Source organism: Akebia trifoliata, chromosome 7 (genome assembly GCF_017979445.1).
Source record: "Akebia trifoliata isolate Shusen 1 chromosome 7, ASM1797944v1, whole genome shotgun sequence".
NCBI lineage: Eukaryota > Viridiplantae > Streptophyta > Magnoliopsida > Ranunculales > Lardizabalaceae > Akebia > Akebia trifoliata.
The window spans coordinates 25,950,221-25,966,285 of NC_141381.1; the positions used below are offsets into that span (position 1 = coordinate 25,950,221).

The following is a 16,065-nucleotide window of genomic DNA, read 5'->3' on the forward strand; positions in this document are numbered from 1 at the left end:
AAAAAAATAAAAAAGAAAGAATGAAGGGAAATGGGGTATTTATAGACCTCAAAGGCATCGAGATACGTAACAAACAAAAGGTTGTGATACACTAGAAAAAAGAAGTAATAATGAGTAGGCGATGCATTTAATGTGCATGAGAAACAATTGAAATAGTACGAACACGCGTGCACTGTTGACCACTAGAGAGGTGACACGTGTATATGGTGTGTAAATGTACTGCAATACAAAGCAGTTGGTAACAGGCCCCACGAAAAAGTTATTTAGAGCGCCACCTTAGAAGTTCGAGCGGTCGGACTTCAAATTTAATGCCATGAGTGATAGGCTAATGAATAACCGTCTAATATAAAGATGCCACATGTTCATCATTTATTAAGTTGTCTCGGAGTTTCGGATCAAGATCCAAAACCCCGATAAAGGGTATTATTCGAGAAAAAAAAGTGACACGTGGCAATCTTGAGACAATTTAACTAAGCGTCCGAATCACGAGACAACATAGCTAAGCGTCCGGATCAACATAAAAGGAAGAAATGTTAGTCATTGCCTTCAATTGAGCTTCGAGGGTTTATAACTGAAGTTTGGGAGTTTCAAATCCCTTAAAATAAGGAGTTTAACTGTATTCGCACGAATCAAGGAAAGTCTCTAATCAAATGGAACTGCATAAACATAAATCTAGGAAGAATCTTTTCTAAAAAAATGGAGGAGATACTATTTCTTGTACAAAATCTTGACTTGAGCATCGGAGATGTGTTGTTGCAGGAACATTCAAGGGTACGTGGAGTAGAGATCAAAAAGCATCATCACAGATTCTAAGGTAGAGCAAATTATTTACATCTACCTTAACAGATTTGTTACTGACTTATCGAATGAAGTTTCATGTTTTTGTTATCGAGATTTTTGAACAACCTCTAAATTAGGAGTTGAGGTTTTCACGATCATTTTTAACCTATTTTGTAAGCTCTAAATATTCTTAGGGTATTACTTCTTGTATCACGAAATTCTGATTGAAATCTTAGTTGAAGCTTTCGTAAATGTGAAGAACGAGAAAGACGCAAAGGACGAAGAGATACAAAGAGAAGAATACCAAAAATCACATTCAATAGGGGGATGGTGGGTAAGATGAGAAAAAAAAAAAAAAGTGGGTGCAAATAGTGCGACCCTATTGCAGCGGATGTGCAGGTCCTCGTCAAAGAAAATATCCAGTACTTCCCGAACCCCCGTATTACATAGCACGACGAACACCATCAAATGTATTCTATTTGATTTGGCGACTTGCGAGGGAAGAAGCTTCTTCTGAACTCTGAACTCTGAACTCTAAACTCTGAAGCGCTGCATTTTAATGCCCTAATGGCCCAATTCTCGTATTTTTCTTCAAGGATTTGTTAAATACTACTCTTTGCAGAGTTTGGATCTCAAACTGATCATCAATGGCAGTTCTTCCTATCCTCCAATTCGAAGAGAAAATCATTGAAACAGTAGAACAAAACTCAGTCGTCGTTATAATTGGAGAAACTGGTTCAGGAAAGAGCACTCAACTCTCTCAGATTTTACACCGTAAAGGCTACACTAAATCTGGTATCATCGCTGTCACTCAGCCTCGCCGAGTCGCTGCAGTGTCCGTCTCGAGGTAACCTTATTTCAAAATCTTCGATTTAATTTATTTTTTAGGTTACAAAGATTTGATCAGTTTGATAAGTCATGGTTTGAGTGATTTTACTTGGATTACTGGTTAAATTTTAGTTTTTGATGCTCCTCGATTATGCGTATTTGAAGAATTTGAAATATAGGGATTTGTTTCAGTTTGAAGTAATGATTTGATTGCTTTTAGTTGGATTACTGGTGAAACTTTAGTTATTAATGCCCCACCACTATTGCAGTCGGCCGCATATCCAAAGAATTTGAATTTTAGGGTTTTGCCTGACATTGCGGCATGGGATTAAGTAAAATCTGTAAATCTTGTTTGAAGAGAAGTGCCTTAGAGTTTCACTTATCGGATTTTAAAATCCGTAGACATCAATTATTTTCCATTCAAAATTCGACAATGAATCCTTGGGGGATGGCTGGTTTGCTTTACTATTCCATTACGCTTGTTTTTTTTAATCATGTAATTTGTAAAAACTAACTGTTGGCTTTTTTTCATTTGGGCATATATTGTAATTGGCTTTCATAAACCAAGAATAATGTGGAGTTTCTCATTTACTTTCTGTTTTTTGAACTACGAACCAAACTAGCCATGCCAATTTAGGGATTCAATATAATATGTGATCCCTTTTCTTTCCCTTAACACAGGCGGGTAGCACATGAGCTTGGTGTTCGTCTTGGTGAGGAAGTGGGATATGCCATTAGATTTGAGGACAGGACTTCAGATAAAACTTGCATCAAGTAACTCTCTTTCTCTCTCTCTCGCTCGCTCGATATATATATATTAGTTAGTGTGTGTGTGTGTGTGACCATATAGAACCTGAACCTAGTTCCTCAATTGGGCCACTTCGACGACGACATTGGGTCAAGTGAGATCTTACCCTTCAAGGGTTCGTGGTTGAGATTATATTTAAAAAGAAAATAAATTCAAAATTAAAAAAAAAAAGAACTTTTTTAGCCTAGTCAAAGATTTTGAAAATGGATGTGGAACCTGGACCTAGGTCCTCATTTGGGCCACATGGACTACCACATTGGATCAAATGATATCTTAGCCTGTTAGGGTGCATGGTTTAGATTAAATTTAAAAAGAAAAAAGAAAAAAATTCAGAAAGAAAGGAACGCTAAGAAGACTTTAAAAATGGATGTAAAACTTGGACTTAGGTCCTCATTTGGGCCACGTGAACTACCACAAAATGCGTTGACCAGCAGTGAGAATAATGTCCTTTCCTTTTTAATTTTTTGGAGTACTTAAAATTTTGTGCTTTGCATCCATGTGGCACCCGATCTTGTTTTTTGGTTCCATATTGACATCCATGTAAATAGGTGGGTGTGGGTGTTTGCGAATTTATTTTGGTCACTAACTTTGAGTTATGGAATACCCAGATACCTTACAGATGGAGTTCTCCTTAGGGAAAGTCTTTCTAACCCAGAGCTAAATCAGTATTCCGTAATTATATTGGATGAAGCTCATGAGAGGAGTTTAAACACGTAAGATTTTTGTGTGTTCTTGATATAATCTGCATTTTGGATGTTGTAGAGGCCTACTTTACCTCCCTCCCCCCCCCCCCCCCCCCACTTTCAATAGCTTAACAATATTACAAAGTATACCATGGAAGCAAGCACAAGATTGCTTTCTAATTATATAGAGCATCTTAAATCCCGTTTTTAGATATTTAATATTATAGGTAGGTCAGATGAAATTGCATTTTAGTCACTTCATGTTATTGTTATTTGAGGCTAGATTGATTTCTTGAAGCATCCATTGACAGTGACATATTGTTGGGGTTGATGAAACGCTTGATTAAGATGCGTCCAACTAATTTAAAGGTTATGATCACTTCGGCAACTCTGGATGGTGAGAAAGTATCGAGATTCTTCTCCAATTGTCCTGTGTTGAATGTACCTGGGAAGTTGTTCCCTGTAGAAATACGGTACAGCACTGAGCGTCCAACAAGCTATATTGAATCTTCTTTGAAAACAGCTCTTGGTATGATTTAAAGTTTGATTAGTTTCCAGATTGCATTTGATGGTATTCTTGGTTCTGCAATGGTTACTCATGTTAAGTGAACTTGTATCTTTTTTTTTTTTTTTGACAATAATGAACTCAAAACACTATCTTATATTCTCATTTTCAAATTTATTGTGGCATTTAAAGGTTGAAGTTTTAGAAACAATATTCAAAGATTATGTCCAAGAGTTTCAACCAAAACAAATTTTATGTTTACGAAGTGCTGTTTCAGTTTTTGTGCATGCACTGGTTCATGTTATTTACTGTTTCATTTGGTTTCAATAGATGTACACATCCGGGAACCAGAAGGAGATGTCTTAATATTCATGACCGGACAGGTGAGCTGTTTTCTTTACGAGGTGTATCTTACATCTATTGTTTAGGAATTACAATCTTAGTAGTATTACAATTTTTATTTTTTTACTTATGGAATTCATTGGAAATCTCTTATAGGATGATATAGAGAAATTGGTATTGAAGTTGGAGGAGAGAGTTCAAAGCCTGGAGGAAGGGTCTTGTATGGATGCCATAATTCTTCCCCTTCATGGTTCTTTACCACCTGAAATGCAGGCAAGTCTTCCATCTTCATTTTTAATCATTTCAAAGACCGTATTAATTGTTACCTTACATTTTTGGTTTTATAAAAGGTTCAATGTTTAGTCTTTATTTTCGTGTTAGGTTTCACTGGAGAAAATACTCACTAATCAGAACTTCTCATTACAGTGGTAAACAAATTACATTCAATCTGTTGGGGGAATAAAAATCTTATCAGGTTGCACATGAACTGTTATGCCATTTTATAACTTCAAAAATTTGTCCTAGGGAGGGTGAACTAGACAAATAGGGTTCTCTGATGATACCCTTGATAATTATCTGTGACAGATTATTTAAAATTCCTCTTTTGTGTGAAATCTTTTTTCATGATGATGTATTTCCTTTTCCAAATTAATCAGATCTGGTTATTTTAGTGATCTGATGGTGGTTAGGTTCAGTTGTGATGGTATGTATCTGCATCAAAACCATCTTTTTGCAAAAGAAGTCGTACACCTGTGTCACTAAGAAGCATCTTTTCTGGTTTCCGACCTGCTTGTCTAGACTTACTGGAACTTTTGGATCACTAGTTAATGGCGATGTTGTACCTACGCTACTTGTGGAACTTCATCTTGCAATACTAATTATTCTCGATACATCTTGTGGGCTAATGTCTGCCTTTTCTCGTTCTTCTTCAATAATTTCTTGTTTTTATTGTTGGTTGGTTTTTTTGTTTCAATTGCTTCATCTGAATTATATGATCGTAATATCTTTTTATGCTAGTTTCGATCTTTGGTATGCCCAAATAGCTACTTATATGTCTGGGATACTGCAGATATACTGGTCTAAAATTGACTTTGAAATTTGAGTTCTCAGCCATGATGACACTAAAGACTCTCTTATTAAATTATTATGGTTGATGTTTCATATCTGACACGGTCTTGCAGGTACGAGTATTCAATCCATCCCCGCCAAATTGTAGGCGGTTTATTGTTGCCACAAATATTGCTGAAACATCTTTGACTGTTGATGGTGTAGTGTAAGGAAATTTGATTTTTCATATGTGTTAATTACATTTTAGTTCTTTGCCTTATTTTCTCTTATGTTGGTTGCTTATTATTTTTCCATATCATAACTATTGCATTCGGTGATCATTTTTTATTGTTTTTTGTTGTTTAGCTTTGTTGGATGCATACAACAGATTTATTTTGGAAGTGGCTCACTAAAGCATCTTTTTTTCTCCTTTTGAGGCCTTCTTTGGGGCGCTTCGAAAATTTCCTTGCAAACATTTGTATAATTTATGGCTGCTTGGTGCACATCAAATAGCCATAAACATGGGAAGTGTAATTCGAGGGCTCATGCATTAAAAAAAATTGTGTTGCAAACACTTTCTTCTCCAAAATATATGATTAGAATCAGAACGAAACATTGAATTTTTTACAATGTCTTAGATTGCCTTGCTAGACATAGTCTCGGTTATTCTCCTGATAGACACAATGCCCCAAAACGAGATTTTAAACCTTCAGGTACTTCAACCCTTCATCTGCTGCCACCATGGTCATCAAGTCGGAGTATGGGAATAAGTTGACAAGAGTAAAAATAAAAAAATTCGGTAACATTGAGAAAAAATTGAAAACAATTGGGAAAAAATCAAGTTAGGATTAGGACTGTGTAATTGTTCCTACTAAGTGGTATTCTCATGTTATATCATTAAATACCGTATTGAACTATACTAATCCCCCATATTGATTTCTTCCATGCATGCACAACAAGTAATCACATGTCCACAATATAGTTAAGATTTATATTGCTCGGGAAATGGTTGTGGCGTTTTGGGGTAGAAAAGACAAATCTGTGAAGAAATATAATTAAGGAGAAATTTGGGGAAAAGAAATTTGGTTGGGAAAGTGGGGAGGTGAAAAATTCTTTTGGATGTGTGGTTTGAAAAAGGTATTGTAATTTCTAAAGGGTTATCAAGATTCCGGAAACAACTTTCAGAGTAGGGAACGGCGAAAGGGTTAGATTTTGGGAGGACAATTGTCTTGGTAAGACCTCTTTATCTGTGCTTTTTTCCTTTACTTTATGAGCTTTCGACAAAGAAGGATCTTCCCATTTCTGCCTTGGTCAATCAAAATGGGATTGAAACTTCTTGGGATTTGGATTTTAGAAGAACTTTTAATGATTTAGAAAATCAGGAGCTAGTGGATCCATCTTCCAAACTTGACTCTTTGCGCTTGGAGCCTTCTAGGAGTGATTGTTGGGAATAGACCTATAACAACCCAAGATGTTTCTCAATTAACTCTTTTAGAAATGCTGTTCAACCTCAAGAGGTTAGTAACTTTTCTGTTGACATCATTTGTAGGTCGAAAGTCCCTTCGTAAGTTTTCTTCTTCGCTTGGCTAACGGTCTCTGGTACATTGCTAACTTTGGATCATCTTATTAGTTGGGGTTTTGTCTCTCCAAATTTTTGTACCTTTTGCTATGACAGTGTGAAATCTATTGATCAAATCTTTATCCATTGCTCTTTTGTCACAACGTTATGGTCCCATTTTTTGCGCTTGTTCAAAGTAAGTTGGGTTCTTCCTAATTCTTGTTTGTATATGTTCTCGAGCTGGTAAGTGAATCCTTTTACTGGTAGGAAAAAAAGATTATGGGCTTTGCTACCTTTTGCAATTTGTTGGGGCACTAGCTTGGAAAGAAATAGGAGAATCTTCTCCAGGATTGAAAGGGATCACCAGGATATGTTGCTTTTTTATCCTTGGCTTAGTTATTCTTCTAGTGAAAGGTTGACTCTGATTTCAAAGGGATCTTCTTTGAGGATTTCGTTTTAAGTGGGAGGCTCTTTGCTCGCTGTAATTTTCTTTTGTTTTGTTTGGTCTTCTCTTTGTATTATTTGTTTTTTTGGTTGGTCATCTACCACCTTTTTAATTAAATTTCTGGTTTACCTATAAAAAAATATTTATATTGTTCAAAATATAAAAAGATAACAATTGTAAGTCAGAGTTAGGATTCATCAACTGGTCAAAAACATCAAAGTCAATGTCACCACCATCTTTAACGAAGTCATATTCTCTTACTAGTACATCAGTGTCATAGTTCATTTTTTTCTTACTTAATTGCAAAGTTTGTGATTCAATCACAAAGTCCGTTAAAGTTGCGTCTTATTAAAAAGTCGCAACTAAATCGTGATTAAATTCAGCGAAGAAAAAGTCACTATTTAATCACAAATTTTTACAAGTCCCTTGAGAGTTTCCTAATAAAAGCTGGGATGTTATGCTCTTCGAAAGTGAGGGCTTATAAATGGGAGGAAAGGGAGATGGTCTGCGAGAGGTGGGATCTGGTGAGACAACAGAAGTAAGAGTTATAACAACTCTGGTACAAGCGTCTCTTACTTCACTGGAGAATGCCAGACGTTGCTCATGCATGTGGCTAAGCATGGCCATTCCAACATAGTGAAGACCCTGTTCATATCCACTGCACCATGGAACACCTTCTCTCCTTCTAACCTTTTGACCTCCTCAATACTCTGTCTGTATGTATACTGACCAAAAAAAAAACCTGTTTGTCGGTATCTCTTTCTTTGTTAAGCCAAGTTGCCGTGTAGCAACATTTTTTTTCTTGCTGTGCAATAGTTTAATTGTCAAGGATTCGATCTACAGATTGCCAACCAAGCAGTGGCTTAATAGACTTATGCCAAACGAAGATAAAGGGAAAAAAAGAAAAAAGAAATAATAGAGTAATGCACTGTAGCTTATTGTAATGATACCACTCCTGGATCTGTGCAGTATGATTATGTAATCCTTTCAAACCTTCTGGTCCTCGTCTATGGCATGCTCTATGCAATTTAAATTTATCCACCTTATCCTTAAGATACCTTCCTATTAGTGTTTTTTTTTTTTTAAATTTTAAATTTCTATTTTTAATCAAACTTTATTTTCATCAATGCTTCATGATTATTATGTCTCTTCTTTAATGAAAAAAACTTTATCTTAGGTATGTTATTGATTCCGGTTATGTGAAGCAACGGCAATACAACCCTTCAACTGGCATGTACTCCCTTGATGTTGTTCCAATAAGCAGGTACTATTCGAGGAAAAAAAACGGTTGAGCAATTTCATTCTTTTTAATTCTTTGCCGTCCTATATGTGTCATCATTCTTAAATTGATAACTACATCAGTGGTGTTTTTTTTCTCTTTATCTTATTATTTTGTTGTTGATTCATTGGACCTTTGATGAATGTACTTCTTTCACGCTTTTAATCTGCTTTCATCCATTTTCTTTGGTACTTCACAATAGAGATTCCAATATGGAGGATCTGTCAGCATGTTAGTTTATCATTGAATTTCCCCTCTTAATAAAGGATGAGGAAATATAAATGAATGCTCGTGTTTCCATTGGTATTTACTTTCTGGGAACTGTACACAAGATATGATGATGGATCCGCTTGATTTTGTCGGGAATACTAGTTGAGAAGAAACTGAGTTAGGTACCTCCATCTTCAATTAGTAAGAAGATTTCCTTCAATTTTTTCATTCAGTTTGCGCATTGTGAGGTTTGTGGACTATGGTTGTTTTTCTGTTTATGTTGTAAGATCTAGTATTTAAGACACTTGAGCAACTGGGGAATGCTGGGGTGAGATGGTTGATAATTATGAAGTATTTTCGCATTTGCTTCCCCAAATTATTGGTTGTCTGATTAAAATTTCTTTTGTTCCACAATAATTTTATCTTAATGCTCTTCAGTTCGTGTTTATTCCTTCTATTGCTGGTTAAGCTATTGTGATATGAACTATTGTAATTAGATGACAAAGGAAGTATTCAAGCTACAGTTTTTCCAGTAACCATATTACTACTACTACTACCGACTTGATGAGTTTTCCTAATTGCAGAGTCCAAGCTGATCAGCGTGCAGGACGAGCTGGAAGAACATGTCCTGGAAAGTGTTACCGTTTGTACCCCTCCATTGTTTACCGTGAGGAATTTTCTGAAGTGACAGTCCCCGAAATACAACGGTCTTCTCTTGCTGGAACTGTTCTTCATTTGAAATCACTGGACCTCCCTGATATTGATATTCTCAGATTTGATTTTCTTGATCCACCGTCACGTAAGAAAAAGTTCTTGCATGCTTTAACTCCCATTTGTATTATCCTGTGTGCTTCTCTGTTTTACCGTTCTTTTTTTTCAATATGTCAATAGTTTTATAATATATTGTTGTGGCCTATACGATTTCAGTATCCATTAATCCACTTGTTGATGCAGGTGAATCGTTAGAAGATGCTTTAAAGCAGCTGTTTCTCATTGATGCAATTGATGAAAATGGATCGATTACACATATTGGAAGAACAATGGCTGGTATTGGATCTGTTTCAATTTTCTTCTCTTAATATTACTGTATTAACAATGAGTATTTTTTTAGAGGTCATTGAGAATTTGTTTTTCCCCCAGAGTTCAGAGTCAGGTGGGTAGGATAATAGAAGACAATGGGCATCTTTCTTGCTTCATTTTGTCATTATTGCAAAATATAAGTTTTAGATAATAAAGAATTGGGGGGGGGGGGGGGGGGGGGGGGGAGGGGGGTGAAATTTAAATATCTTTCATGTAGGTAAGCTTCTCTTGGAGCAGGTATAGGGAAGTATGATTATATGACATTCAAACCTTTCTACCAGAGTGATTAGCTCCGTATAGTTATAGATATGTTCCCAATCTCTAAATGTTTCTACTATTATCCACCGTTCAATCAATGCCTTGTATTCCAGGACAGGGAGTCGATTAATTTGACTGATAAAAAGTAACTTTTTAATTTCATCTTCAACTTACATGCTTCCATAAAAATTAAAATTCAACACATTTATGTCCTTGATACCATGTCAAAGTTTCATTGTGTTCCAATATGACATGTGATCGTGAACTTGTCTCCAATACAGATATTTGGTAAGCCAGAAGATTCATCTCACGCATGTTTCACTTTTTTTTTTTGGATAACCGGGTATCCCTGTAGACAGCAGACCAGGCCCGTATCTGGGCTTTGCCCAGTCCATAGACCATGGTCTTGTCCAAGGACTAGTCCCGGGGCAAGTGCATCGCCCGTACATCACACATACTAGGTAAGTGAGGGTGTGCCCTCGCGGGTGGCCCTTGAGGAATTGATGCTCATACTGGGTATCAAACTCACGACCTATGGGCACTCATGGTTCACATTATTATATACAGTTCAGTCCAAGCCTTGTATTCCAAGGGAAGTAATCAATTAATGTAATCATAATTTCTTATTTTTATTTACAACTTACTACATGACTCATAAAACTAAAAATCAGCACATTTTATTTTGGTGGGAGGAACTAGTTTTTGTTGATAATGTTTGTATTATAATTTCCTTGACTCTCTCTCAATTCTGTCTAAAACCATGTTTTATGTTAATTCAATTGGACTAAGGGTGCAAGCCCTGTTGGGCGGTCCAAAGCAGCCTGTTTTTTTGTATTCAATTTAAAGTGGGTCTATCCATAAACAAGTTCTTGTAACCAACAGGTTGGAGGTTTTTGCTGTGAGGAGAAATGACAGAGCCTTATGAAAGATTTGTTACCCTTTCGTCTAAAGACTTTTATTTGTCCTACAAATAAGCTAGCTTTGAGTTGCATATCTTCAAAGATCCCACTTGATCTAGATGATCTCAATCAAGTGCATAAATATACTATTTAATGAAGGATTACCTACTTCATTCATTAATTATTTTGATATAGGCTACAGACAGACCAACTTTTGAGTTGCATCTCTTTGTAAACCTTATTCAAACTTGATGATCTCAACCATGTGGATAAATAAGCCAATTAGTAGAGGAATTCTGACTATTTGTTAATTATTCTAATATGGGCTACTCTTGGACCAGCTATTGAGTTGCATTTTCTCCCCACTCCAGGAGGGTAAGTAGATTTGGGTATGGTTCGGAACGGCCAAAAATTGGCCAGACTGTGACTGCACGAGAGGTGGGCCAATCTTGGACGTTAATTTTTTCTAAGGCCTGTGGCATGTCTAGGTTTTAGACCTGATTAAAAACCAGTCCATTTAAGATGCAACCCAAATTTACCCAACCTCAGCCACATCCCTTTTGGTCTTCGTCTCATTTTTTTGAACCTCCAACATGCACGTCCTTTTAACTGGGATTGTTATCAGTATTCGTTGCACACGACCAAACCATCTTGATCGATGTTCCTTTAATTAATCACGTATTTTGGCTACTCTTAAATTTTCGCAAATGCTTCATTTCCAACTTTATTTTTCTTCATTTTCCCCTCATCCTTCTCAGCATTCTCATCACTGCTATGCTTGACATGTGACTATGCTACTTCTTGTTTAAATTCATCACCAGAAATCAGAGCTGGCCTAACTGCCATTTTTTCAAAATTTCCTGAGAACCCAATCTCCACTTTGATCATCCAATTCCAACTCTATGGACAACATGATATCCTCCTTAATCTCTCCATCCTTGTGGTTATTGAGCCAGAAGAATGAAAATGGTCACTTTGGGGTATTCCCAACCATCGGTTTTTTAATTTGTCCCGGAAAAGCATTGATATTGCATTGGGGTTAACCAATTTTCAGTTTATCAGAGCATGTCCCACAGTCAATCTTGTTTGAGACATCAATTTAGACAATTGATGTAATTTTTTTAACACATCACTGACTTCATTAGCAGCTGTTGCTAATTCTGGAAACTTTTTTGGAAGAGCAGGTCATTCCTTTCTTCTTAGGTAAATACAAAAAATCTTTGTGGATACTCCTTTGAAGCAATTGAAATGTGACAAACCCATTACCTTTTGAGGAACTGAATGATCATTATGTGTGATTTCATTTTCAAATTATTTTTTCAACTGAATGTTGTCAGATGTTCTAATTGAAATCATCTGCAATGTGGTGCATATGTGATGGCATATTAATTGGATTATGTTTAATTACCGTTGTTAGTTTCTTTACTTTTTTCTGATCTTAGATGCCACTTTGAATCTTATGAAGAACTTCCATTGGAACCTTCACTTTCAAGGACCTTACTAGAGGCAAATGAGAATGGTTGTCTGTCACAAGCATTGACCGTTGCTGCCATGTTATCTGCAGAGACCACCTTACTTCCTAGTCGAAGGTTGACTAATTTATTTAACTTCATTTTTCTTTTTCTTTTTTAATGATTCACATTCCATTGTTTTGCATGGATCTTCACATATTCGTGTTCTTGTTGGTTAAACTCCGGCTGGATGAAAATTCTTAGAATAAAATAGTATTAATTTGTGTTCAAACTATGAATTTTTAGGTATCTTTTTTAACTTCTACTTTCAGCAACAATTGCAGCATACAGTAATGTATGATTATTTTTTAAATTACGAAACAAATTTGTAATTTATTCTATAAATCTTTTGAAGATGTTGAATTTTCTCAAATATTTTTGACATGTATAATATTTTGAGGATGAGTAACTTTTGAAAAAATCTTCTTGCTTGATTCTACCATAATTTAAACAAAGTTTCCTACTAAACGAGCATTCTTTATTTTTTTTATAGTAGAGCATTCTAAGTTCCATTTGCATAACTATAGAGCAATGGCTCTTTTATGATTTTGTGACTGATCTTGATGAGGCATTCCATTGCAATTTATCATATTTTGTGGTTGAACTGAGACTTCTTTTTTGAAAAATATGTGGACATTTCAGTGGTGTTATCGAGAAATAGATGTAATTATATGCATCATATTCACACTTTTATATTCTTTTCCTTAACAGTGGTTTGGATGTCCTTACCTAAAATCATACTAATCTAACATCTGGTCCTCCACTTGGAAGTAAGGGCAATGAGAAGAAGAGGAAGCACGCAACTTCAGACTTACCAGATGGTTCTGGTTTTGGCGATCACATTCAGTTGCTCCAAGTATATGAAAATTGGGACCAAGCAAACTATGATCCACGCTGGTGCACAGATAATGACCTAAAGGTACTTCTCTCTCTCTCTCTCAACTAATATTGTGGGCGCCTAACATCTACTCTTTGTATTCATTTCTACCCTTCTTGATATGCCAGTAAATATTATTTACCAGGTAAAGATAGATGTTATTGGTATGTGCATGTTATTGGAAATAATCTTGTGTTATTTTAGTCCTAGTTGTTTAGTAATAGTTTTTATTCTTTTATTTCTTGTAAGGGTTTTTTTGTCTTTTAACTCTTTTATTATAAATTCCTGCCAAGCTCTCAGATTGAGACTTGACAATTCTTCTTCTCAATTTTTCTTGATAGTAGAGAAATGTTATGTTTTGGATCTTTCTGTTGTAGGTGCGAGGAATGATGTTTACCAAAGATGTCAGAAAACAGTTATCTCAAATAATGCAGAAAACAGCTAATGGTTGGGATTCTATTACTTTCAAGAACTTATTTATTTCCAAACAAGTATTTTCATCTTGAAGTGTTTACTTTGATGGTGGTTTCTTACAATTATTATGAGACTATTCTTTTATGCTCATGATTTACTTGTTGTGTGGATATTATTATATCTTTCTTGCAAGTTCATGGTTACGTTGCCCATCATGCCGTGATTGTCAGGGTCATCAAGTTTCCAGGATCACATTTTATTCTTTATTAAATTTTCTGTAATTTTTTTTTTATGTTGCTCGGTTTATATTGGTCCATACTTGTCAAAACCATACCTTCTCAGGTTCCATAATTGTGAAGTAAATTTGAGAGACTTAAAACTATTTGCATGCAGTCATGATTCACCATACCAAAGTGTGTACATTGAATTGGCCATTCTATAAAACTGGGGAAAAATTAGAGGCAATATTCATGATCTTTATGGCATTGTACAGATAGCTCATAAGGGTTCAAGTTTTCAGTATTTTCTGGTTCAAAGAGGACAATTATCCACTCTTTTATTTTGTTATGCGGATCTGTTTAATATAGACAACACTAGTTTTAACTTGGAAGTGGAGGCAATGAAACTTGATTTGACCGCCTTTTTTGCCTTTCTTTTAGAGAGCTTCTATTGCCATACCAATTTTTGCTAACAGCACCCAAGATGTGTGTTAATTCTAAGGTGATTTACATGAGAGAGGTGTTCCTGTGTTATATCTATGAAACACCCAACATAAATGATGTTCATACTGTTGTTCAGACCAAAATTAATATCCACTAAAATGGTTATCATCTTGGAAATGTTCCAGCATCTTATTAGCTATTATCAGTCCACCCATAACATTATTTTTCTGTATCTTGAATTCTTGAAAGATCCTCAAGAGAAACTTGCTGGTACTCAGTTGTAAACTCAGGAAAGTTTTGGCTTACACTGTGATCATAACTTGGTCACTTTATTAAATAAAAATTCATTTTAGTGATCACTATTGTTTTGTTCCCCCAAAGTTCATTTTTCTCTCTATGACGCTATTTGGTTTTGGAAAACCAGGACCATTGGATGTACAAACAAATCGAAGATGGAAAGAAAACAGGCAAGACTTCAAAAACTTGAGGAGAGCTCTGTGCATAGGTTATGCAAGCCAGCTTGCTGAGCGGATGATTCATCACAATGGTTATCGTACCCTAGGTTTCAAACCACAAGTTGTTCAGGTATTGTCTATGAAAATATTACAGTTTTGAGAGAGATTTTTCAAAGCTTCATAAACAACTGTTTTCGGAGCTTCTTGTGACATATTGGCTAATTTGCTATTTTAGGTGCATCCATCCTCAGTTCTCAGAACAGATGAAGATGGAATGCTACCCAACTACGTCGTGTACCACGAACTTATTTCTACATCTCGCGCATTCATGCGGAATGTATGTGCTGTAGAAATGTCATGGGTCATGCCCATATTAAAGAAGCTTGAGAAATTGGACGTCAACAAACTCAGGTACAATTATCCTGAAACTTTCTAACATGCTAAGATTTAATCTATGCTCAGAAAATGTTCAAAGTAGTTATGACGTTGAGTTATTTTGTTTGCATGAAGCAGTGGTGGCACCAGTATTACTGAAGATATATTGAAGGGAGAACTCACAGACTTGCCTAATAAAGAGATTGAGGTTGTTAAGCCTCCTGATGACCGTGATAGAGTACATGCAGCTCGCGAACGTTTTCTTGCTCGTAAATCAAAGAAATAATATCATTTGTTTTCGATATTATAAATGAAATAGTGGGTTTTGGCATCACAGGGAGAGAATTTACTTTCTCCGAAATGCCACAGGTGATGATCGCATGTGAACTTTCAGCTGCATTAATCCTAGTAATTTGGGACCAATTATCCATGCTTGAGATACAAGTGAGTGAAATAGTCCAAAGCTGCCGATACATTGTTTCTTGAGGATACGATAAACTCCATGTGTACTAGACAATTTACCGTTCTTGTACCATGTATACCTTTCTCAAAATTTTCCTCTTTAGGTTGCTTGTTTTGGGATCCTTAACCCCAGATGTTGCTTTTGAGGTTACCAATTAGGGTTGGATAAATGAAAATTTCTTGACTAATTTTTAGAGGTGACGGAATTAATTTAGATCACTATGTGGATATATCATTTGTTCTCTTTTGCAATATTTAGTTGATGTTGTGGAGGAATTGTTACTGAATGTCGCTGCTGTCATTTATTTCTGGAGTGGCAATGTTGTAAAGATCCATGTGAGCAAATCTTGTAGGCTGTGTAACTCATTCATCTCTACCATATAATAATGACTGGATGGCAAAATAGGCTTGTGTGTTCTCGGAACATCATCCGACTTAAAAAATTGTAACTCTCTTAATCGCGATAGTTCTCATTTTTTTTTTAAGGAATTATAATTCTCTCCCTATGACGAGATAGTTATGAGACTAATGATTTGTGGACTCAATTTTTTTTCACTCGGTCTCTACTTGGCCGACGTGGCAAGGGC

At 35.8% G+C, this 16,065-nt stretch overlaps 1 protein-coding gene across 4 annotated transcripts; it reads left to right on the forward strand.

The window, feature by feature from the left end:
• The first annotated feature begins 569 nt into the window (after positions 1-569).
• On the forward strand, positions 570-15,697 carry LOC147398591 (RNA helicase family protein). 4 transcript variants are annotated; one of them, XM_086447836.1, is made up of 17 exons: positions 571-814; positions 1,023-1,627; positions 2,290-2,382; positions 3,025-3,129; positions 3,411-3,628; positions 3,935-3,987; positions 4,103-4,219; positions 5,128-5,219; positions 8,174-8,260; positions 9,070-9,284; positions 9,440-9,532; positions 12,188-12,311; positions 13,005-13,152; positions 13,488-13,557; positions 14,611-14,771; positions 14,877-15,052; positions 15,155-15,697. In XM_086447836.1, exons 2-17 carry the CDS (start codon positions 1,428-1,430, stop codon positions 15,300-15,302), a joined length of 2,100 nt encoding a protein of 699 aa, XP_086303962.1. In that variant the 5' UTR covers positions 571-814; positions 1,023-1,427; the 3' UTR covers positions 15,303-15,697. The 4 variants fall into 4 exon arrangements, with proteins under 4 accessions (XP_086303963.1, XP_086303964.1, XP_086303962.1 ...); XM_086447837.1 differs by lacking the exon at positions 5,128-5,219 and adding an exon at positions 6,543-6,592 and having other exon boundaries at positions 570-1,627; XM_086447835.1 differs by having other exon boundaries at positions 571-1,627.
• The last annotated feature ends 368 nt before the right edge of the window (positions 15,698-16,065 follow it).